Source organism: Pavona decussata, unplaced genomic scaffold (genome assembly GCF_977016875.1).
Source record: "Pavona decussata unplaced genomic scaffold, jaPavDecu1.1 SCAFFOLD_23, whole genome shotgun sequence".
Lineage (NCBI taxonomy): Eukaryota > Metazoa > Cnidaria > Anthozoa > Scleractinia > Agariciidae > Pavona > Pavona decussata.
Genome location: NW_028145446.1, coordinates 978,441 through 1,001,821, shown reverse-complemented (window position 1 = coordinate 1,001,821; position 23,381 = coordinate 978,441). Strand labels below are relative to the sequence as shown.

General features: G+C 38.4%; 1 protein-coding gene across 7 annotated transcripts; it reads left to right on the top strand.

The window, feature by feature from the left end:
- Window positions 1–582: 582 nt before the first annotated feature.
- LOC146486000 (acid-sensing ion channel 3-like) lies at window positions 583–18,944 on the top strand. 7 transcript variants are annotated; one of them, XM_085102751.1, is made up of 11 exons: window positions 586–2,104; window positions 3,806–3,870; window positions 4,588–4,721; window positions 4,843–4,921; window positions 8,116–8,704; window positions 9,705–9,959; window positions 10,347–10,503; window positions 11,307–11,372; window positions 16,525–16,699; window positions 17,719–17,810; window positions 18,313–18,944. In XM_085102751.1, the coding sequence occupies exons 5-11, from the start codon at window positions 8,135–8,137 to the stop codon at window positions 18,453–18,455; spliced, it is 1,458 nt and encodes a 485-aa protein (XP_084958877.1). In that variant the 5' UTR covers window positions 586–2,104; window positions 3,806–3,870; window positions 4,588–4,721; window positions 4,843–4,921; window positions 8,116–8,134; the 3' UTR covers window positions 18,456–18,944. The 7 variants fall into 7 exon arrangements, with proteins under 7 accessions (XP_084958881.1, XP_084958870.1, XP_084958877.1 ...); XM_085102749.1 differs by having other exon boundaries at window positions 4,828–4,921; XM_085102755.1 differs by lacking the exon at window positions 4,843–4,921 and having other exon boundaries at window positions 583–2,104.
- The last annotated feature ends 4,437 nt before the right edge of the window (window positions 18,945–23,381 follow it).

The following is a 23,381-nucleotide window of genomic DNA, read 5'->3' as shown; positions in this document are numbered from 1 at the left end:
AATATTCAGTCCGTCTGGCTGAACCACAAACTGAAAATGTCAGTGCAGAGCAAAGTCACTGACTACATAGATCACGTTGGTGGCGTTGGAAGCACTGCCAGTGAGAGAGCATTAATTTAAAGGGGTCTTAATGGGGTTAACCGTCGGCCGTCAAACCGCCTACAATTTTATCCGTCATCCGTCAACCGTAAAAAAAAAGAGCAATTTGTACCGCCAACCGTCAAAAAAGCCGTTATTACTAGCCGTCAAACGGTTTCAAGGTCTTTCAAACATCACTATTTCAGCTGCTTATCCCGGACTTTTGAGTGGCTCTCAAAGAATCATTGTAACCGTTAAAGTAAGTTTCCATGTTCCCAAATATACTCAATTTATAGTCTTTTATTTGCATCTACATTGACATCACAGCTAACTTCCTTCTACTGAGAAGTACTTCTTGGTTTCAAAATGTTAATGATTTACTACATTGATAACGTTAACAATTTCATGACCAAAAAAACAACAACAACCGGAAGGACAGTTTAACTTTAACTCATGGAAGAAAGTTCCCCTTGACATTAGGCGTCAACTGTCAAAATCGGTAAAATTTAACCGTCAACCGTCAAGCTATCACCCCATTGAGACCCAGTCTAATTTTTGTGCGAGACTATTTCAATAAGCGCAAGGTTTCCTCAATTTGAACTTAAGTTACAATTAAGACATTAAAAATCATTCTGTTGCTTTTAGTCGTTGCACCATCGTTCGAGGGACTATGATTGCACCGATAAAACATGTGCCCGTGACATGTATTCTGAGAGCCGGCTTAATACGGACACCCGGATAATACGGACACTTTTGGCGTCCGTATTAAACGGGTTCCCCTGTGCGAGCTTTTTAATTATTTTAAGGAAAGTTTAAAGCGGATAATAACGCTAAACTATAAGCTTAAAGAAAGATGCCAAGCAAAACACATGTTCAGTTAGAGAGCGTACTAAAACGAATACTACATTTCAGACTTTCGTTGCAGCTAGCGATGGTTCACAAAGGGACGTTAAAAATTAAGGAACTAGACTTGAACTTATTGTTACATGTTTTGTAAATTGCACATAAAATTGTTGCTACCTGCAAATCGGGAAAATTTGTAATCGAGGCGGGTTTAAAAGGAAGAAACACCTCGAGTAGTTTTGTCCTCTTGGATCAAAATGTGCTAAATCGTTAAAACTAAGAGAGATATCAAGTGATTTTACTCCAGGCCCCAGTTGTTCAAAGGCCGGATAAGTTTATCCGCTGGATAAGGCACTATTCAAGGTCTAAAATATACTTCACGTTAAATGTTGTCCAAGGTTGTCGTACACTCCCAAACTTAACTCTGGTTAGAGTCTGCATATTCACTTGTACAAGAGGAAATACTGAAATCTTTGCACAGATTGAAACTGTAGGATAGTGACTTATCCACTGGATAAAGTTATCCGGCCTTTGAACAACTGGACCCAGACCTGTATGTTTGATCACCTAGTGATATTAATGGGAATGGGAACTTCAGTGGCACATCCACAGAATGGCTATTCGTCCACTGTTTCCAGGTCGAATTGGAATTTGGAAATGTTGGTTTTTGTGGAGGGATCGAGGAAAACCGGAGTACCCGGAGAAAAAACCCTCGGAGCAGGGACGAGAACCAACAACAAACTCAACCCGGATATGGCGTCAACTCCGGGAATCGAACCCGGGCACATTGATGGGAAGCGAGTGCTTTCACCACTGCGCCATCCCTGCTCCCCTAAGCAGAATTGAGATGCAGAGAAATTAAATGTGGTCTCTATGACGACCTAAAGGTAAAGTAAAGCGAAAAATTGGCAACATAGCCCTTTGACAATTTAATTGGCTCCTCTGACATGACTAGTGGAGGTGCAGTGGGTCGGTCGGACTTTTGTGTAACCGTAATTGGTTTGAGTGCAATATCAGACCCCGTGGTTTCTTGAATAAAAGTTTTGCTTTTTTCTCCTAGGTTGTTTAAATTGGCAACAGCCGCCTGGTTGATTCAGCTGGTAGGACTCCAAACTGCTGATTGGATGGTCGTGGGTTCAAATCTTATCTCCAGGCCAACATTCATGGTCGGAAATTATCTGAGGTGAGTATTGATGAAAATTATCTGAAGTGAGTATTGATGAAAGTTTATAAATAATCATTTCCGAGTTGCCTTGAACTTCATCATGAAAGCGAGGCTTCGTGTATAGTTTTTTATTACGAAAATAAGTTTCTATTCATATGCAAACAAAACTAATTTTCACATTGAAAACTTTGTACTTCTCCTCGCTTTCGTAATGAGGCTCAAAGTTTGCAAATGGCCTATTCACTAATTAAAAAAGGCTAGGCGCTCCCCTTACTACGACGTTTTGAAAAAAGTTGGACCTTCAGTGGGGCATATCACAGCATAGAAATGGCGGTCGATCTCAAATAGGGACGTAAAAGAACCACTGACGAGAAACCTGGCAGGGGCCCATGACCCTGGCTGTGACCGCCCTCAGTATCATGCATCCCTTTTGTGGATTGGTGGGCGGTGTGATAATTACCGCAAATTGGCTGATGGCGGCAGACAGAGCCGCCTTTAACATAGCCAGCGTCCGACCTCGTTCTCATATTCAGGGCCCAGTTGTTCAAAGCCCGATTAAGCTAATCCTGGGTTAACGTGAACTTTGATTCCAGTTTATTTACTAACCCATACGAATTCTTCCAAAAGATTTTTGTCCCTCAGTTTTGCCTTAAACTTTTCTTCACCGTTAGCTCAAAATTAGCCTTAAAAACATTCTTGACCAACAAGATGAAAACGTTGGTTAACTTTTAATCGTGGATTAGCGTTAATCGGCTTTCGAACAACCTGGCCCAGGGGTTGTAGTTGTCTTGTAAAGTGCCATCAAGCGTACGTGAACGTACGTTTATGTGTTTCAGTCAAACCAGCGAACCGACGGAAAACGTGACAAAATATTGAAAATGAGTAGCAGTGCGGATTCTTAGTTTATCTTAGAAATAGTAATGATGTAATTTTGTATAGTTATCTTGTTTATTTACACTTTACTTGATTGGGTTTAGTGCTTTTCAACAGACCTTAATATATCGTCATATTTGTGTAATCTAGTATCGTAATCCAGCTTACCGTACATGAGTTAGTAATAGTAGTTTTTCCATCATAAATTTTTAAATGTTCCAACTGAATTGTGTATGTTATCCCAGTCGCTGAAAGTTTTATGCATAAACGTTTTTTTTTCTTTTTCTTTTTTAACCCCCGATTAGTTTTCCGCACTCTCATTGGACGAAACACGTCACGGGTATAAAATCGGACGGCGGTTTTTAGACATAAGAATAGTCCGATTTGCAACGAAAAAAGCATCCAAGAAACGTCGCATTTTTTGGGTTATCGCTACTCTTATTACAGTATGATGAATTGCATTTCGGCAATTATGCCGTGATAATCACTGCTCCTTGTGTCCCACAGTAAAGTGGGGGCGTTTCAGAAATTAATCAGAGCGTTATAAATGAACTTAAAAATAAATCCCCTTTCCGGCTTGCTGTTATATCGAATGGTAATGCCTTTAGCTGAAACACTATCCTCAAAACTTCGCAGTTGCCCTCAAAGCTTTGCCTATGACCAACTGTTCATTTTTCAGACGATCGCCTCTGGCTATCCTATATATACCAGTCGCCTGAAGGGATTTATGTACTAAAAATACATTTTTATCTTAGATAATTATATGCACACCATAATTCACTTTCATCAGATGATTTTCCAATAAATCTTTATCATGTTTTATTGTTTTATTTACAACTCATACAGAGAGGAGTAGTCGTACACCTAATTGCCTGTTTCTGCCTGAGGCCAGCGAGTTCAAGCTCCGTCGAGTAGGTTGCCTGTGGCTCGTGTGATCTTATTTTTACTCTACTCGATGTGTTAATGAGTGAAATACAAAACCGTTAGTACACAAAACAATTTCAATCACCAGATTGGATAGGTTGTCAGTTGGACATTATTCTCATAATATATCTTAGGTTTTGTGACAGCAAAGGTAATCAATTATTAAAACTCCTATTTCTTTTTATTAATACGGAGCGAATTACATAAACGACAGAGAAAAGTTTACGGTAACGTATAATAAATTTCCCCTTTTTTAGGCTAAGAAAGTTTTAAAAAAATAACCTCGGCTTCCATTTCAGACAACTTTTCGTAACTGAGATAATGGCGTCTTGTACTGTTTGCATTATTTTTACAGTAATAATATTCATGTTGGAAGTTTATTTACAAAGATCACCTACAGAGATAGCGAGCCTCGAATAGAATAAGCTAATGTGGCAGTAGCAAACACTTTTAAATCCTGTCACCAGAAAAACCATTTCAGAAATGTGAGAAAACTGCAGCGTATGTGTTGACTTTCTGTGTGAAAAAAAATTGTTGTTTTCTGAAGAATGACCAAGCTGGTGTAGGCTGAAAATTCATCATGTTTGTAATCAAAAATTCTCATTTTAATTAGTTTTTTTATATTATTTCTTCGACAAGTCATTTCTTATGTCTTTAATATTAAAATTGGCATGGGGACAAGCAGGTCTTTTTTGTTTATTTAGGTAATGACACCCAGCTGAAGGTTTCAGTAGGTTGGAAAACTCTATTTCATGCAGTCGTGTTCGGTTATCTAACATCATCTCAGTCTTTTGTTCCTGTTTTGGGAGCCTGATTAGAGTACACACATTGCCGACAGGTAAGCAAGGTACAAAAGCCCAACAGTAATTTGAAAAAAAACAATCAAGCCAACCCTGATGTAAGCCTTAATTACGAATTAAATCCATACATGGTTTAATTTTTAGACTTAAAATTTGCAGTGTTTTTGTCCTTGGCAACTGATCTAAGTGACTAAAATTCACAAAAGCAAAGGGATTCTCAAAGAAAAGTAACAAACAGGTGAGTGATAATTACCTTCTTCTGAGTTCGTTGTTTTGGTATACAATTTCAATTTAATTTAATACTCGCTTATCCTTTAGCGATCGATAAGGCCTCCTTGCCGTTAGGTGCAAAACTGCCTTGAATTGTTTACGCCGTTTAATTCTTTAAAGGAAACTAGCCTTGCTTTCTTACGAAAACTTTTGTTTTCGAAACGGTTTGTGTGTGAATTTTACTTGTTCAGTTTATGTCGTACTAGTCATCCAGTCTATCAACCCTTAACGCTTCGACGAGAAACGGAAATTTTATATTATGTATTTCCGCTTTCCTAGTCAAAGAGTCTTCTAGTATTTTATCAAGTTTAAGGCAAAATATTTTCTGTGTTAAATATAATATCTGAGTTGTCTATAAAGCCACCCTAACCAGTATTTAGATCTACGCCTTCCACCAAAAATTCTTCCATTAAAAATTTACAAATCAGCTTCATTGCAGTCCAGTGTTCTGATTATGATATTAGATTTTCGTACATAAAACGCAGAACTGATGATAAGTATAATAAGCGAAGTAACTGATATCGTTCTCAAACGTGATATCTTATTGCTTACGGAGTAATCATAACTACTAAATCCGGTTTCGAAATAAAATTTTAAACGTTCACGACCCTACTTACAAACATACACACAATTTATAACTGTAGATAGCCGGCTGCCTCTAAAATAGAATGGAAATTATGTAAGAGCCCAAAAGCTTCACGATAAAAAATTTATCAACAAATCTTTTATCGTTTGTTTTTGCTATAAAAAAAAATACAAACTCCCCAAAGGGTCGGTTTCATTGACTCACAGCGTTTCTTTTTAAGTTTTTATTGAGCAACAAGACCATTTCTTAATGACAGTTTTTGTTAGCTGTAGTTACCGTTGCCACCCTACTGCGACATTTCAATAAATGTGAAATAGTTTGCTGCTCCAAAGCAATTCCTGTTTATTGGAGATCGGTTGTAACGGGAAGCAGATTAATGTTTTGGATACGCAGAACCAGGAAAAGCTGTTTTGGTGAGTGCTAATGAAATTTGCGGGGGTTTTAATGATATACAAAGCACAAGACTTGACCCTTCTGGCGAAAACCAACAAAGCAAACATTTCAAAAAATCAAATTTAGCTGAAATGATGTATAATTTGCTTCAAAATACAACACACGAAAATAACTGCAACTGAATTAATCAGCTACTCAAATGTCACGTAACAGTTAATGAGCAAACTTCTAATGCTTTTGAAAATTCTCGGCAAAGTAATGAAAAATAAACTCTTTTCTACGCACAGGAAATGGGAAATTTTAAGTTTATTTGCTTAATGCTGTACGTTAACAACGCACAATGTTCAGCCTACAAAATCAGAGGTCTTTACCGCTGTAAATCTCAATCGGAAAGCTTGATATGGAACGAACGAGCCCTTGCTTTCATAAATGGCATGCACGTACAAATGATCAGATATCTTTCGAAAGGATTTATTAGGATTTTAAACAAAAAGTCGAGCAGACAAAAGTATTATCACCTGTGACAAAACACATGTCTTTCAGTCAGTCACAGAGCAATGTATTTGATAACTCCAGTTATAATTGCAGTTGATCATCGCGTTTCACATGTGTCCCATCCTTTATTTATTTAAAGAAAAACCGTTATTTGGCTCAGTACAAAGTTGATGTTTTTAATATACTTGTACGTGTAACCCATGTATAGAAGTTACGTCATCAGCTAAGGAAAAACTCCTCGATTCAGGTTGACCGGAAAGACATCTGAATGATGTTGAGAGGTATGCTGGCAAGGCACGTAGGAACTGTAAAGAAAACAGTAGCTAGTTTGAAAATGCGTTCAACAAGCTCCCTCCAAATCCCATCAAGAAAGTTTCACAAAACCAACAAATTAAAACCAAACCAAAAACAATTTTTGGGACTGTATTTCCAAATCAGCTTGTACAACAGTATACTGACAAAAACCAGCAAAATACAAGAACGAAACCAAAAAAGTATCATGTGTTCTCATTCGGGCTTTGCCTCAATTTCTGTTTCATTTAAATTGCTTTAAATGTCACTGAAATGTCACATTCGTCCATTTGCGGCTGTAACAACTATATTATACCAACGCAACACATGAATTACTGTTGTGGAACATTATTTATAATAATTTCCATTACCAAAGCTTTGTTGAAACTGAAAAAAGTTGTCCAAGTTAAAGGAGTTGCCTTAATTCATTTTGCTTCAAGAAGGTGTATCCACAAAATGAAAACAAGCTGTGCAAAAATGGTCACCAATTACCACGGGAAAATTAATTCCACATCTTATGTGATAAATAAAAGAGTCTGTCACTAACAGTTTGAAAATTTCCTTGACTATGAAAGTGATTGTATAGAGAGGCCGCTGATAGGCTGTAGAAAACGTATATCCAAACAAAATCACGGACTATTCAAAATTAGACTTTTAATGGCAGAAAAAAGGTCGTTATATCAGCACCTTAAATTTCGTGTGAAGTGCGCCAACGTTTCTTGTGTAAAAAGTTGTGATGGAAAACTTATCAACCAAACTGAATCAGTCGAAATAACTTTGGGGAATATTTTATAATGAGTTTAATGCTCGCTGACATGATCATAGTGCTCTTGTTATTCAATTTCCAAGAGTGCTCCCTGCAGTGTGTAAATATCATTTCGCCGTTGTTTTTCTACTTGATAACAAAAATGTCAAGTCACTGGCGATGGAAATTCTAGTATAAATGTTAACTGAAAATCGTTGCCTTTGGCTGAAAAGGAAACCTCATTTTCTCAAAATCGTGCTGACTATTCAAAGAGTACCTTTTTATGTGCGCTGATGACGTATTATATCAGCCCATAAACCTTAATATGTGACCTTAACGATGTGTTAGAGTAATATTCATATAAATAAGCTTATGGTGATTGCCATCAATATTGCTTTCTTTGAAGCTTTTTGGATATTAAGAAACTTTTTTTCTCCGTTCCACCTTCATTGTAATAAAGGACAGGAGACACTTCTCACAAGAAACTAATTTTATTTAAAAGTAAGAGCAGGATCAAACATTTCGATTCACTGTGATTTTCCATGTGTACGTACAAATAATTTTCCAGGTTTAATTTTCTTAGCATAAGAGCGGATTTTTCTTTTGCGTTCTACCATTTATAAAAATGCATTTGTTTGCTTTTACCCTCCAGATCAACAGCCGGCAGCGATATGGAGATAGAATTAAAAGGAATTAAAGAAAAACGAGATCACTGCGTTGAAGAAGTGAAAGAAGCTTGGCAGTCAGAGAAAGATGAAGCCTCGCGTGTGATGAAAGATTTTGGCTCGTACACCACGCTACATGGCTTCCATTTCATATTTGACTCCGGATCCCTGATACGCAGACTTATCTGGGTCACGCTGATATTGCTGGGTATATGCTTCCTTTTTTTTCAGTTCCGAGATAATTATCGCAAGTTAAATAGCAATCAAAGCGTCATAAGCAAAGACATCGAGCACCCCGACAAGCTCCTGTTCCCAGCCATAACAATTTGCAACCAGAACATGATGAGAAGAAGTAAAATCATTGGCACAGACGCACAGACATTTCTTGACCAACAAGATTATCTGAAGTTTCACGTCTTGGGCGAAGGCCTCTTGCATAAAGACATCGATCCATCGTTTAACATTGAAGAAAGTGTGAAAAATAACAGCCATGTTCTGTCTGAGATGCTGAAGACTTGCAACTGGGAAAATCAACCATGCTCTGCTGCCAACTTCACTTCAGTCCTCTCTTATATGGTAAGAAATTTTATTTATCTTTTTTATCTTATGAAAATCACTGAGTCTACGAGATAACGAAGAAGCCCTTTTGTTATTACGGCTGTTGTTATTTTTGTTTTATTTCTGTGTTCACGTCCACTCAACATGATTAAGGTGTTTATTGATTTAAGAGTTACCTGTACAGGCGAGGAAACCAGGGCTCCGTTTAATAAAACTTTTATACTTGATGTTAAGAAGTGGGCCGTTAGTTTTGCATGCGCACACAAAACTAAACTCAATAAAAAGTTAAAAAATAAGTTCAGTAATCGTCGTTTAAAGCTTCTAAAAATGTTTATTGGTTTCGTTTGCTGCGTACATAAAAAGTGTTTAATAGCAAGGAATGACCCAGACTTATAGGTGCACGAGTAAATGTTTTATTAAATTAGCCCTGTACAACCGTCTCCCTTTTTAAAGAAAATAAGACCTAAGAAGCCGACGTATTTTTCTTCGCCTTTTCTCACCCCTATTTATTCGCCTTTCTCCTTTCCTCCTAATAACAAAAACTAATCTGCCAGAGAATTGATGCTAACATGCCGGTTTCTCGCTATTTCGATATTCCACAGTGGTTTTTCGTGTGCGGAGGAAGAAACCTGTATGGACAAAAATATGAATAGGATTTTTCGATACTCAGAATGAAACAACTGAGGAATAGAGAAACGGCGAGACTAAAGTGTTCCTGTATTGACGTCACAGTCCTACTATCCCCAGTTTCCAGTCTTGCGCGATACGTACTGTACCCAACCGGAAGTGAAATTTGACGCTTTTATACGCCTCATACTAGGGAACAACCTTCTCCCTTTTAAAAAAGAAAATAAGACCTAAGAAGCCGACGTGGTTTTCTTCGCCTTTTCCCATCAGATGAAAAAGGTAATTACCAGAAATGAGGTAGACACAGCTCTCAGAATGCAGGATAAACTGTACTGTAAAAGGTTGAAAAGTCAGCGGAAGGAAAAAGTCATCGTTTTGTTTCGTTTTTCAGCGAGGTACTTGTTACACGTTCAACTCTGGTCAGGAAGGTCACCCAAACCTTTACGTGACCGCCGCAGGTAAATTGAAAGCACTGTCACTTAACCTGGATGCACAGCCCGAGGAGTATTATGGGCCATACAGCTATGACGCAACAGGTTTTAAGATTCTGGTACATGATCAGAGTGATTTGTATCCCAACATTGAAGACTTTGCATTGGACATACCACCCGGTTTCACTACTAATATACGCGTGCGCAGAACGAAGGTGAGTTCTCAGTTAACTCCTGACAGGGATATGCACTTTTATGAAATCAGAGGGCGCTGCATCTGTATATTAAGAGTGTTAATTCTCTTATTTCCGCAACGTTAATTCATATTAACACTTTTTGGACTCAAAACGTCTGAGTGCATTTCTAAGGTGAAGGCAATTTTACATTTAAAACAAATTTTATTTGAATAAATGGTTAACAATAGTGAAGTTATTTAAGTCTCACTCTCGGCCAATGTTTGGTTCAGTGTTTTTCGCGCTAACAAAATTCGGTCTCATTATTAGCCTGCTTTTCCTCGATCGTTTCCTTTAACTTTCAAGAACTAGAACAACAAATAATTAACCGAAATGTGTTTTCTTCATTTAAATACGCTGTGGTTGCAGATGATCAGTCTGCCAAAACCGTTCAAATCTGCATGCGACGAGAAGAACCTGGAACCACATTACAAAGTTTACTCCGAATACGCATGTCTGGTTGACTGTTACACCAGGATATCTGTGAATGCGTGCAGCTGCAGAATGCTGTCAATGCCTCCTATTGGTAAGAGATGACGTTTTGCATTATAGGGTGGATTTCTAATGTATTTAGTAAAAAGAGGATGATCTCCTCATTTTCAATGAGCCAAAAAGAGGTCAAAACACAAGGTGGAATTGGTGCTACGTGCGAGAAAACATACAAACGCAGCCAAACGTAGGAAAACGCACAACCGGCGCCAAACGCAGCAAGACATGGAGCATGCGTGGCCTGGCGTTCGTGGTTGACTATGGTGGTAATTGAGCATGGGAGGGGTACAAATGAATATTGTGCCGCTAGCACTATGCCGAGATCACAAATGATGTATGAGAGAAATGACTCTGTAGCGTATGTTAAAGTGCTACAGTGAACCCATAATTCCTACTAAGCATAAGCCCTAGTAAGGAAATTGGACACCTCATGAGAAAAAGAAAAAAGCTTTGACTTTGACGGAAATCAAACACACGACCTCCAGATTTGATCGTCAATCCGTTGCTCTGCCGACTGAGCTGCATGGCCAGACGGCAGCTTGTCGTGGGTTTGTTTCCCGCCGAGGTCAAAGATTTTATTTCTTTGTCTCGTGCGGTCTGCAATTTCCTTTCTAGAGTTAATGCTCAGTAGGATTTTCATGGGTTCATTTAGCACTTTAACAAAGAGTTAATTCCCTTATTCATTATTTGTACCTGTATGGTGTAGGAGGAACTGACAGTTAATTTGTAGAGAAAACCATGTGAAAATTTTAAAACCTTCGTCATTTTCCAATCTATATTTCACATAAGTACATTTATATCCATTGCTCTGGAAACTGCTTACTTTAGACATTTCGACAGGTGGAGTTAACGAAACGAGATTTTGCAGCGCAAAGGAACTCATCAACTGTGTGTTCCCAGTTGTTGGTAAGTGAGCAATCAAAAATTTACCTTTGCCAAGTGTGAGAAAGGAAAAAACGTACGTGAGAAGACCACGATTGGTCTGGATAGTTTGATTGATTGATTGATGGATGGATGGATGGATGGATGGATGGATGGATGGATGGATGGATGGATGGATGGATGGATGGATGGATGGATGGGTAGATTCATGTTCCTTTTTGTAACGTGTTTTGTTCCTTTTTGTAACTTGTGTTCCTTTTCGTAACTTTTGTTTGGTTACGAAAAGGAACAGGTGGTCCTTTTGGTAACCTAAGGTTACAAAAAGGAACAAGTGTTCCTTTTTGTAACCTACTAAAGTTACCAAAAGGAACACTTGTTCCTTTTTGTAACCTCATTAAGTTACGAAAAGGGATAAGTGTTCCTTTTGGTAACTTTGGTAGGTAACAAAAACGAACAAGTGTTGTAGACTAAAGATAAGACTGTTTGAGGTTACTCCAAACCTTCGCGGGTGCCTTCCCGAAAAAAAGTCGTACGCGCGTTATTTTTAAGGAAACCACTACAATCTATATATCGATAAAAAGCTTATTTAATGCAGAATTCGATACAATTATAAGCTATTCTGGTTATTCCTCTGCTAAGGCAAAGGAAGCCGGTAAACAGTAAAATGACAGAGCGCCATTCCGTCGAATTAATCGGTTATCAAACGTGGGCTCTGACGAAATGTAGCTGCACAGTGTTAGTCACAAATCATTAATCTCTAAAAGGGTGTGAGCATTTCCCCGTATTCCTATTTGTTTTTCTTTTAATATATCTGTCAAGTTCCAGTAAAAAAGAATTTGCAAACGTGTTGCGTTCCGAGGCTGCCAGGAGGGAAGTATTTGATTTAAAAAAAAAAAATGCCGACACCCTTTTGTTTCTCGTTGTTCAGTTAACTTTCGTGCCAAATTTCACGAAATTCCGTCAATTCTACATACCCTATTAATTCCTTTGAAGAGGAGGCATCTTGCAGAAATCGTATTGCGAATTTTCGCCTTCTAAAGATTTAGAAGCATGTCACGCCTTCTCGGAGAATTATGTCAACACCGGGCTCACACTGTAAGCCGCCAGCCAATAACATAGTAGGACCCCTGACGTTCACAGGAAGCAAAATGGTGCTTCGCGGGAAAGTTATAGTTTTTCAGTCATGTTTTTCCCAGTTAGCTTCTGCGAGCACGTTTTCGGTATTACCTAGGGGAAAAAACGTTTAACAAAAAAGAAACGAAAAGAAAAGAAGATAAACCGACACGCAAGCGCCAATGCAGCATCATAGGGAGGAACTTGTGACCGCATGAAAGCTATCGGGTAAATTTTGTTTGTGTTCAGTAACATTGCAAGTCTTCGAATTGATGAGCGTATTTTGGTTTATAAACCAAGATGTGCAAGAATACTAGAAGCCCCAAAGGCAATCTCCTACACTTAACTAAGCTCGACGATGTAATAAATGAGGTTTAAAAGCATGGTTTTATTTTTTTATTTGTTGAATATGTCGAGAGATACGACTTTTCAAACCGTTTTGCCGGGTTACACGTTAATGAGTGACGCATAATTTCATACGCGTTCCACATGATAAAAACTCGCTTCCATTTTTCAATTGAAAATGAAGTTCTTATGAAGAGTCTTTTATACTATATTGAAACTACAATATATAAGGTTTTTAAATTTAATGAAAGAACATTTACAGCAATAACAACATAAGAGTTGCACAGTTTTAAGGTGAAATCGGTAAAAAGTACAAGTGCGCAGCGTGAATCGTATACTTGTAAAGAAAACCGGAAACGAAAGTTTATGCGAATATTTTTCAATAAAAGGCAAACGCGCATAATAATATCTCATTGCATCTCATAGCACATTTCAATAGCTTTATTTGGTGCCAGAACGAGAGAATCACTCAGCATTACGTAAAGACCAAGATAGAAGAGGATGAGGAAGCAAGAAAGGTGATTGTTGGTTTTACGCCTCAGCAGCTTGTGAATAAGATTCGGACAGAGCGCAGGAAGATTGCGCGTGCTCAAGATAAGAAAAAAGTAGGTCGTTACCGATAAGCACACTGGACCAGTATGCAAAGCTAAAAACCTACCATGTTCATGATGAGTTAAACACAGCCGTATTATTCGTCAGAGTAGTTCTGTGCATTTAGATTTGAACATTGAAGGACTCAAAAAGACACTGATCCACTACGTGGTTAGAACGAGCGTTTACAACTGTTAAGGGGAAAAAACATTTTGTTGCCTAATTATTGTTACTGTTAATTGGATAAGATTCGGACAGAGCGCAGGAAGATTGCGCGTGTTCAAGCTAAGAAAAAAGTAGGTCGTTACCGATAAGCACACTAGACCAGTATGCAAAGCTAAAAACCTACCGTGTTATGAGTTAAACACATTCGTATTTTTCCTCAATAGGTCTGTGCATTTAGATTTGAACATTGAAGGACTCAAAAAGACACTGAGCCACTGTAGTTAGAACGAGCATTTACAACTGTTAAGGGGAAAAACATTTTGTTGCCTAATTATTGTTACTGTTAATTGGATAAGATTCGGACAAAGCGCAGGAAGATTGCGCGTGTTCAAGCTAAGAAAAAAGTAGGTCGTTACCGATAAGCACACTAGACCAGTATGCAAAGCTAAAAACCTACCGTGTTATGAGTTAAACACAGCCGTATCATTCGTCAGAGTAGTTCTGTGCATTTAGATTTGAACATTGAAGGACTCAAAAAGACACTGAGCCACTGTAGTTAGAATGAGCATTTACAATTGTTAAGGGGCAAAAAACATTTTGTTGCCAAATTATTGTTACTGTTAATTAAATAAAGAGAAGCCATTTTCAGGTTAAGAACTTCTACTGTTTAGTTAAAATTGCTTTTAGTATAGAGCATTGGTTGTTAAAAGGGTATATGTTTTATTCTCTCAGTCGCTATCAACTTTATTTACCAGCGCTTGCAATATTATCATCAACAACATGAAGATAATTATGAGATGGTCTTACCCCGTAAAGAAACATTTTAAGCTTTCTCTTACTGTTATTTCATTAAAAATTGCTTTTAATAAAGAGTATTTGTTGTAAAAATGGTATATGTTGACTGAGGTATGTAGGCTGAGGGGCAATTAAGGTTTTTTTTTACAGCGCTTGTAATATTTTGTTCGACAACATGAGCATTAGTATTAGAAGCCCTTACCCTGTAGAAGACTCAACTTACGGCACGTTCCTTTTTGTAACTTGCAGTTTTCACAAATTACAAAAAAGATACGAAGTTGTGGTGAAAATGCTTATGTTCCCCATACTAACTAAACATTATCCAAGCAGAAAAGAAAAGAAAATTGTCATCTGCAAACTACCTTATACATTTTTTTGTTGTACCCTATCACACACCCTCCAAATGTTCCTTTTCGTAACATTAGCGCATTTCGAGTACACACGGGAAAAGGTTGAAAACTCCGCTTTAAATGGCACTATCGCGTCAGTACTTTTACACCACAACCTCCGAAAGACAGGCTATATGAATCATTAAAAATTTGTGATAGCCATGGTTTTAAGAGGCTAAAAAATCACTTCCCATGGATGGAATAGATTAAGCAAAATTTTAGCGGCTATTGAGTTTTCAGAGAACATCAATTTCCAGCGAAAAAGACGTGTAATTTCTTTTTAAAAAGGTAACATATTTCCAAACACCTTATACAATGTTGTAAGCTATTAATCTCCATGTCCTATAACTTAGAGTGCCTTCCATTGCGTATTTCAACAAATAATTTACTTTTTCCAATTGAAACCAAAACACACGGACTTTTGAAAACTCGATCAAGCTTCAGTCGACGATGAAAAGCATATACTTACACTCCATTTTAAAGCTTTGAGGTTTTAACACAAATTAAAACGTTTCAGGAAGTTTTCTGGCCAATGTGCACCTTAGTTAAGGCAATATATCCGCGTGTTTCGCGTTATTTTCGGATTTATACCATTTTCCCCTTTAGAAACCTGAAGAGTGTTCCTTTTCGTAACATTTTTGACTTTGCCAAAATATTACATCGCTCGATTATGATGTCATTTAAAGCTTTCTTTACAGCCGAAAAAACTCATTAATATGGACCCATTCCTTTAACTTTGGTTTTAAAAACTTATCGCAAAATAAATATGGCTAACTTTGAAAATAGGTTACAAAAAGTAACCACGAAGAATCTAAGGATGGATGGATGGATGGATGGATGGATGGATGGATGGATGGATGGATGGATGGATTGATTGATTGATTGATTGATTGATTGATTGTTGGTTTGATTGATTGATTGATTGACTGCTTGCTTGCCTGCTTGTTTGGTCGGTCGGTTGGTTGATAAAAGGAACAGAAACTATACTAAATACATCAGTGTGAGCCAGTGGCATCGCTATTTGAAGCCAATAATAGACAGACTCTAACCCACACATTGTTATTCAGTAAATTGGTGGTTGTTTCACAACTGACCACGAATGGGAAGGAATTTGGGGAATCCCGAGAGAAAGCTACCTTATTCAAGACAAGAAATTAACGTTCCGTAAAAGAAAAAAAGCTTTACTGTCGTGTTTTTTCACTGTCGCTCTGACCCATTAGATTGAATTCTTCCCCTGAATATCACTATCTAAAACATTTTTTCTCGAGCTTTCTCTTTGCTAAAACGTGAAAAACATCCATACATTCCACATTCCAAATACCATAAAGCTTCATTATTTAAGACGCTTCTGTTTGGAGGTCAAGCTCCGTTAATTTAACAAGCCCCATCCTTTCCCCTGTTAGAAAGTTTGTTTGAAACTCAGATGTTCCAAGCGTGAAGGCATTAGTCCGTTTTTCTGTAGGAAAACTTGGTTCTCAATGTTTAGAAGTATTATTAGTTTTGTGCCAAAGTAATTTGCCATTTTATTTGTGGCACACACCCACTGTAGTTCTATATTACTTTTAGTTGTGTGGTAAAATTTTGGAAAAGCTGATATACGTTTTGTTTAACATGAAAGTAAACACTCCTGGGGGCTTAAAAGCGTTGACAAGGAAACCAATCTTAATCAGATCGCCGGAAACTACGATACCCTGTAAACATCTCGTTTAGTTCAATCCATAGCCACTCAAAACCTTTCACTTTGGTTATTAAGAGTGTAATGCATTTGTCTTTTATAGGTAAATTTAACCCTGGTAACTGTGATTGCCCGGTACCATGTGAAAAAATTAACTACCAAGTCCAGCTGTCTATGGCGTACTCTCCGTCGGATCATTTGTGGGAAACAATATTTCCACTCTACAATATCACACCCAATGATACTGGCAAAGTCGAGGAGTTCCGAAGCTACGTCAGGTAACTCTTCCTAGTCGGAAGTCTTTTCTGGCGGAGTAGTTTTTAATCGGAATGTTACTGCCAACCACCTAGTTTTACAATTCACTCACACAAAACCTCTGACTGTTTTTTTTTTTTTCTTTCTTTCTTGTAATTGACTTCGTATTGTTGTTATTGTTGTTTTTTGTGTTTCTGTTTTAGCTTTATTTTATTAACTAGTATTACGTCTTTTTTTCCTTTTATTCTTGAATATTTAACAATCAATTAAAATCAATAAAAAAAATCGGCTAGTTTTGCATTGCCACAAAAAATGATTTTTGCCGCGGATTTGTTCTGACGAAGGGCTGACACTCGAAACGTCAGCACTGGAATCTCTTCGCAGTCGCCAAATCACCTTATCAACTCTGCTCATAAAACCAAACTTTCTTTTCTACTCCGCCCCATACTATGTGGTCATGTCACCCGCCACGAAGCTTCCTTCGCCAAGACTGCCTTGCACTGGACACTAGAGGGCAAGATAAGAAGGGTCGAACGAAAATCACCTGACGACGGACGATGGAGAAAGAAATACAACAGATGGGAAAGACTTGGAGCAGCATTTCAGTCGTGGCGAAGGACTGGTAGAAGTGGAGGGATCACGTTGCTTCCCTACACGCCACCCGGCGTCATGGGCATGCGTGAGTGAGAGTTGAGCACGTGACCAGCCGATGCCAGGTTCTTTTCTCGCCCTCCCAATTTACAAGGGAAAACCCCTGAGAAAGAGATTGTTTTTGGCAGCCAAAATCAATAGCAACTTGCAATCCTGCGATTTAAAATAAACGCTTAAACTACTTTCTCTTAAGATTCTATCTTATTCGTACTTCTGAACTAACTTTCAACCAATTCTACCGAAGCACACGTACTACAGAAAATCTGAAAGTTCCAAATCCATTGCACCATTGCATGAGTTCTTTCTTAAACTGAAAGCTCGAGTTATAAATTCGCTATACTCTCAGCTTCTATTTTACTGACTTATGTGCGTTTGCTGTTTTTAACGTTAGAAAAAGAATGGTCCAGGTGAACATTTACTATGAAACCATGGATACAGAAGTGACAGAGGAGAAACCAGCTTACGATCTCAATGATTTTGGGTGTAAGTATGATTAATGTTAAACGTTTTACTCCCAAGAATATTCAAACAGTCATTTTTGAACAGTTCAGTAATAGTTTTCCTTTGAGTGGTCTCACTTCAGGATTTCATCCACACTCTCAAAAGTTAGAACCACCTTGTGCAGCATAATAAACAGCACCACAGGAACGTAATCTTCAGTAGCTTTCCCTTGAATGGTCACACTTTAGGATTTCATCAACAGACTCAAAAGATAGAATCATCTTGTACAACATAATAAACAGCGCCACAGGAAAGTACTGCTCAGTAGCTTTCCCTTGAATGGTCACACTTTAGGATTTCATCAACAGACTCAAAAGATAGAATCATCTTGTACAACATAATAAACAGCACCACCGGAACGTAATCTTCAGTAGCTTTCCCTTGAATGGTCACACTTTAGGATTTCATCCACAGACTCAAAAAGTTAGAATCACCTTGTGCAGCATATTACACTCACTGTCTGTTTGTTTCCTTCATTTTTCAGCCGATGTAGGAGGTAACATGGGATTGTTTCTTGGCTGCAGTCTGCTGACGTTGTGTGAATTCGTTGATCTGATTGTGATCATGTGTATGCGATGCTGGCGAAAGAGAAATGCAGTGGAAACGAAGAACGATCAGTTTAAGTGAACTTTTCCAACATTTGGATTCTACAAAGTGCGACTGCGTCACCGGAAGACATAACGAAGAGATCGGATATCATTTACTAATTTAAGTTTTGTAAAACAAATAAAATAAGTGGCCACTTTGTCCGCAAAAAAAAAACATGATAAAAACATCGAGGAGGGAGTTTGGAACAATTTGACAACGTTCATGTAAACTTACAGGCGCAGTTGCGGTTAACCTTAACTTTAAAATTTTTCCAAACTTCTCTCGTGTTTACATCAGGCTGTGTAATTAAGCACTTCATTTTTCTAACATGACCTTACAGGTGTAAACCCTTCCACGAAGGGGTGTACTCCTTTTAGTGTGCTGTACCTTGGAGGATCCGCCCGAAATGGGTTTGGAGCCCTCGCCGGCAAACCATATTTTCACATAGTACGTTATATCTTGTTGATGCACGGTCACTTACTTTGTTCCTTTCATATAACAGATCATTGTAGTGATCCTATTCGAAAATATGGCTGATTCGCTTGGTGCGAATATTCCTTGCTCTCTGTTTCTTTTTTCGTCCTCGTTACAAAATTTAAAGTATTAGTATTTAAAAGGGTCACAATAATAGACCATGAACCGAAAGGGAAGCAATTTAATCCAAGGATAAGAAAGGGTAGCAAAAACTGAGCAGAAATTCCTGTCAGAAATCACAACGCAAAGATTACGCGTGCCATCGAAAACAACTGATACCTCAGCTTGTGTCAAAAATACACCTACCGGAATTTTTGATAAGGCGGCCGATGAAAACTTGAGCGCTTTTCATGAAACGACACCGAATAACGGGTTTTATGGCCCAAGAAGGTTTAGAATGATGAAAGAGAGAAGAGGGGGAAAAAAGCACTATGCAACCTTTTGTTTCTATATTGGCAACTTTGAACGACAAAAAACCATTCGCACTGAACTGTCATGGAAGTATGACTTAAGAACCGTTTTCAAAAATCCGGGTAGATATGAAAGCGATACAGTTTCCTGTTTTCGCGAAGGTAAAAGGGGTACTATTTCGGTTTAAGTTGGTTTGTAACCAAGTAAGTCGTTGGACCGCTGGGTGGGGCCTCTGCCTATATAATCCCAGACATCTAGATAGCCTGTTCCAGACTTGCACAACGTAACAAACTCCGAAATAAAATCGGCTGGAAAAAAAGGACGAGTACAAGCGGCAGAGGATTTCTAGCTCGCTGTTTCTTTTCTCACTGTTACCTGAGTTGCTAGAGGGTTTTTAACCTTTAACAACAGTGACCAGCATCAAATTTCTCCTTGTAATAGTATTAATGCTTATTCCCTGAGGTCATGAGAATTAAAGATATGATCACCTAAGGTTAATTTTCTTGATATTTTAAAATAACTTCTCCCCAGTACTTTCATCTATGTACTCATTTTTGCAAGAAAACATAAACGCGAATCTTACGTTTGCATAGACGCGATTCTGAACCTCTCAATTGTGACAAGATTAAGAGCGGATGTCTGTAAATATCAACCAGAGGTGTGCAATAGCGAAAAATTCAAAATTCTCAAAAAAATTCACAACATAGCCCACGGTAAACTATTGCAAGAAATACATGTTTTACTTCGATCCGATAATTATTTTTGATGTGAGGCTATGATCTTGAATTCACCGCACCTGGTCCGGGTTTTCGGTGTCTGACACCACATGTTGCGAAGACCTTGTTTTAAAAATCAAACCAGTTTTGTTCCAAACAAAAAACATCCAGTCTGATAAAGTACATAATTATGAACATCATGAATGGTATCTTACTCATCTGAAGTGAAAATTAAATATTTAGGAGATTTTTCAATATTTACAATTTTTTAAGCGATTTCTCGTGATGCCAAATTGACAAATTTGCGAGGCTAAAATCATCAACTGGTACATGGCGTTGAGGATAAAGATTTACACCACGTGAAAGAGCATCATTTCTTCTTATAAAATCCGCTTTCAAAACTATGGGCAACACAGAAGAAAATTTTTGAGGCCGCGAATTACAAGTAGTACTTTAGTGAAATTTGAGCTTTTCTGTCACGGCATTCCGTTGCTAAAACTCAGATAAACACAACATGAAAACGTTTCAAGCAACAATGGTTTATTAATTCTTGCTACAGGGCACTGCCTGTGCATGACCTATGCTTGTAAGACTATTTTCCTTGGTTTTCTATTTTTAAGGGGCAGTGTCAAAAGATTTTAGCGGAGTTCAAAAGCCGTACACGGGTCAGCTTACGTTGTCAACCGGTCGCAACACTAGTAAATATGGAATAAAATGAAACCAGGACTTCTTTCATTCAATCTTACTTTGAAAAAAATGGAGCAAATAGCTAAGAGTGCTATATAATTCATACCTTTGAGCGGCCACACTGGATGTTTAAGAAATATGGGACATCAGTATAGGAAACATCGTAACACCTTACTGGCCGTTTTATACATTTGGTCACAAAGATTGTGTTACATACATTTCACCGGTAGACCGCTGACCTTGCACTTACGTACGCCCTTGTCCACGGGATAGAAATCGATGTTTCGTCCAGCTAGACCCCAAAGACAATTAATTATATAATAAGTTCAAAGTGAGATTACGGTTTTGGGTTACCACAATTTTATCTGGTTGCGTCTACACTCGCGCAGTTGTTTTGATTTTTGATAAAGTTTTTCAAATTTCAGGCTAACGTAGCCTGCGAATACAGCCGCCTCTCATCGCTCCCGTCCCCGAGGGGCTACCATGAATGCTACTCAAGGAGAGTTAAAAGCAATGTGACTGTCTAGTTCATCTGGATAAGACCCAATTTTCAATTTATTGTTCACACAAATTGTCTGTTGTATGATAGTTTTCATACGATAAAAGATAGTTCATCCATCAGTAATGGAATTTGAGCAGACAAAGTATGGTTTCTTTTGGTCTTAATGGGTCAAAGTAAGAACACGATCCAACAAGATCATGTTGCCTGAATATATGGTGCTATGCTCTGAATTAAGTTGACTCGGCTGGGAGGGTGACCCTCTTGCCCGGGACAACTTTTCTCCATATAAACGGGGCCTAATAGAGTACTTGCGAAAGCCGACAGGCACTAATATCGAGGTCATCTTGTGGATAAGTCTAGATTGCACAAATGTGATGCCCCGATCTCCCTTCGTTTGCTTGAAATGATTAGCTGCCCAACTTGGTGGGACCGGCGCAGAATCGGTTTGGGCAGCGCCGTCTGATGCCATAAGCATCTCGATGTCTTGAGCAAATAGACCTGATTAGATGGCTGTCATCGATTTCGAAGATATCAAGGGAAATTTTGCCCTGAAGTTTAGTCAGTTAGTTTTGTCACTTTGTAGAACTGGCTTTACAGCCAAAGGAGCGTAAAAATAAAAAAATAAATAAATAACTTTTATTTACCCTCGGCAGTGTTTATAGCACAAGTGCTAGTGGGGCCGTGCATTAAACTTCATAAAGAAATAATAGCGTAGCTGTGCCGTCCAGGCTGTGAAACCCTGGCCCTCTTTCTGACAAAAATTGCTCCCCCTACGCTCCTCCCTTATTCCTACTGACAATGTACTGTGGTCGACTGTAGCAGGTGTGAGTCGTACTGCAGGAAATATTGGGGAAAATAGGGACGACAGTGGTGACGCAACCCCGTTTCTTACCCCGCCGCCTCCCCACTAAGCTCCCCATTCTTTACGTCAGGAAACTGTAACAGTGACAAAGCACAGGGCCAAATAACTTTTAAAAAAAATCACTAAAAATCGTAAATGTGTGTGGATGTAATAACCAGTAATTCAAAATCAAATTGCAAGCGTTATTAAAGGTAATTCTTATTTAAGGTCAGGAGTTTTGCGTTACATTAATTCGACACCTGCTCTGCCTACGAGAAGCTCCGCCTCAGTTTTCAGCGTTCAGTCAGCAAACCCAGTGGCCCTTAGATAGTTTCGAATGTCTGTTGTACAATCTCTGATTGGAATACATTGGGTATTCGCTGGATTTCCAACACTTTGTCCACATTGTCCTCCAACAATCGAGGCATACTCACACAATACCATTTCGGCTCAATTTGTTTGAACGCCGTGAAACCAGAATCGAGCATTAAAGTTGGATTGCAGAGCAAAATAAACAAACTGAAGCGATCTGAATACCAACGTGGGCTAACTGCACGTTTAGAAAGTTCAGTGACAGAAAATACAGCTCACAAGTAATCGCACTTACAGTTTGTATCGAAGGGGCAGTGAAAAATTACCCTTGGCACGCGCCCGGGGGGTACCATTCGAGCAGAGGCCCTTTGATCTTCCTAGATAAGTCAAAGGGCCTCTGCTCGCAGGGTACCCAGGGGTGAACCTTTATATAAAAATTGACGGGGGTGATCGTAGCTTTCGGGGGTTAAAATTCGTGGTTTGGTACCTGTCAAAGGTATGGCGGTACCTTTTAGCCAGTTTTAGGGTATTGAGCGAAAACATATAAGAGAAAGTTATTATAAATATCAGTCAACTGTCACTAAGCGTATTCATTTTAGAATTGGTACCACTAAGTGGGAAAATTATACAGACCACAGCTACAAAACAAATTCTGGTACCTTTTAGTGGTACTTTTTTAAAATTTATGACGATCAACTCGTCAATTTGATATAGGAGTCCCCCTCCCCCTGGGGGCAAATGGTCTGCGCAAACTGTAACGCAATCTCTGCCGAACGTATTTTTAAATCGCGGCAAGATGCATGTATCGTTCCTGATTGATGTGATGGTTTCTAGAATGTACAGAAAGCTCGCTAAAAAGGTATGAATTACGTAGCACTTGTAGCTATTGTTTCATTTGTTCTAAAGTAAGATTCAATGCAAAACATTCTGGTCCGAATTCAAAACGTTGACTGCGTAAACTGACCTTTGTGACCTTTATACGCTTTTGAACTCGGGGTCTAATAAAACTGCTACAATCTTTT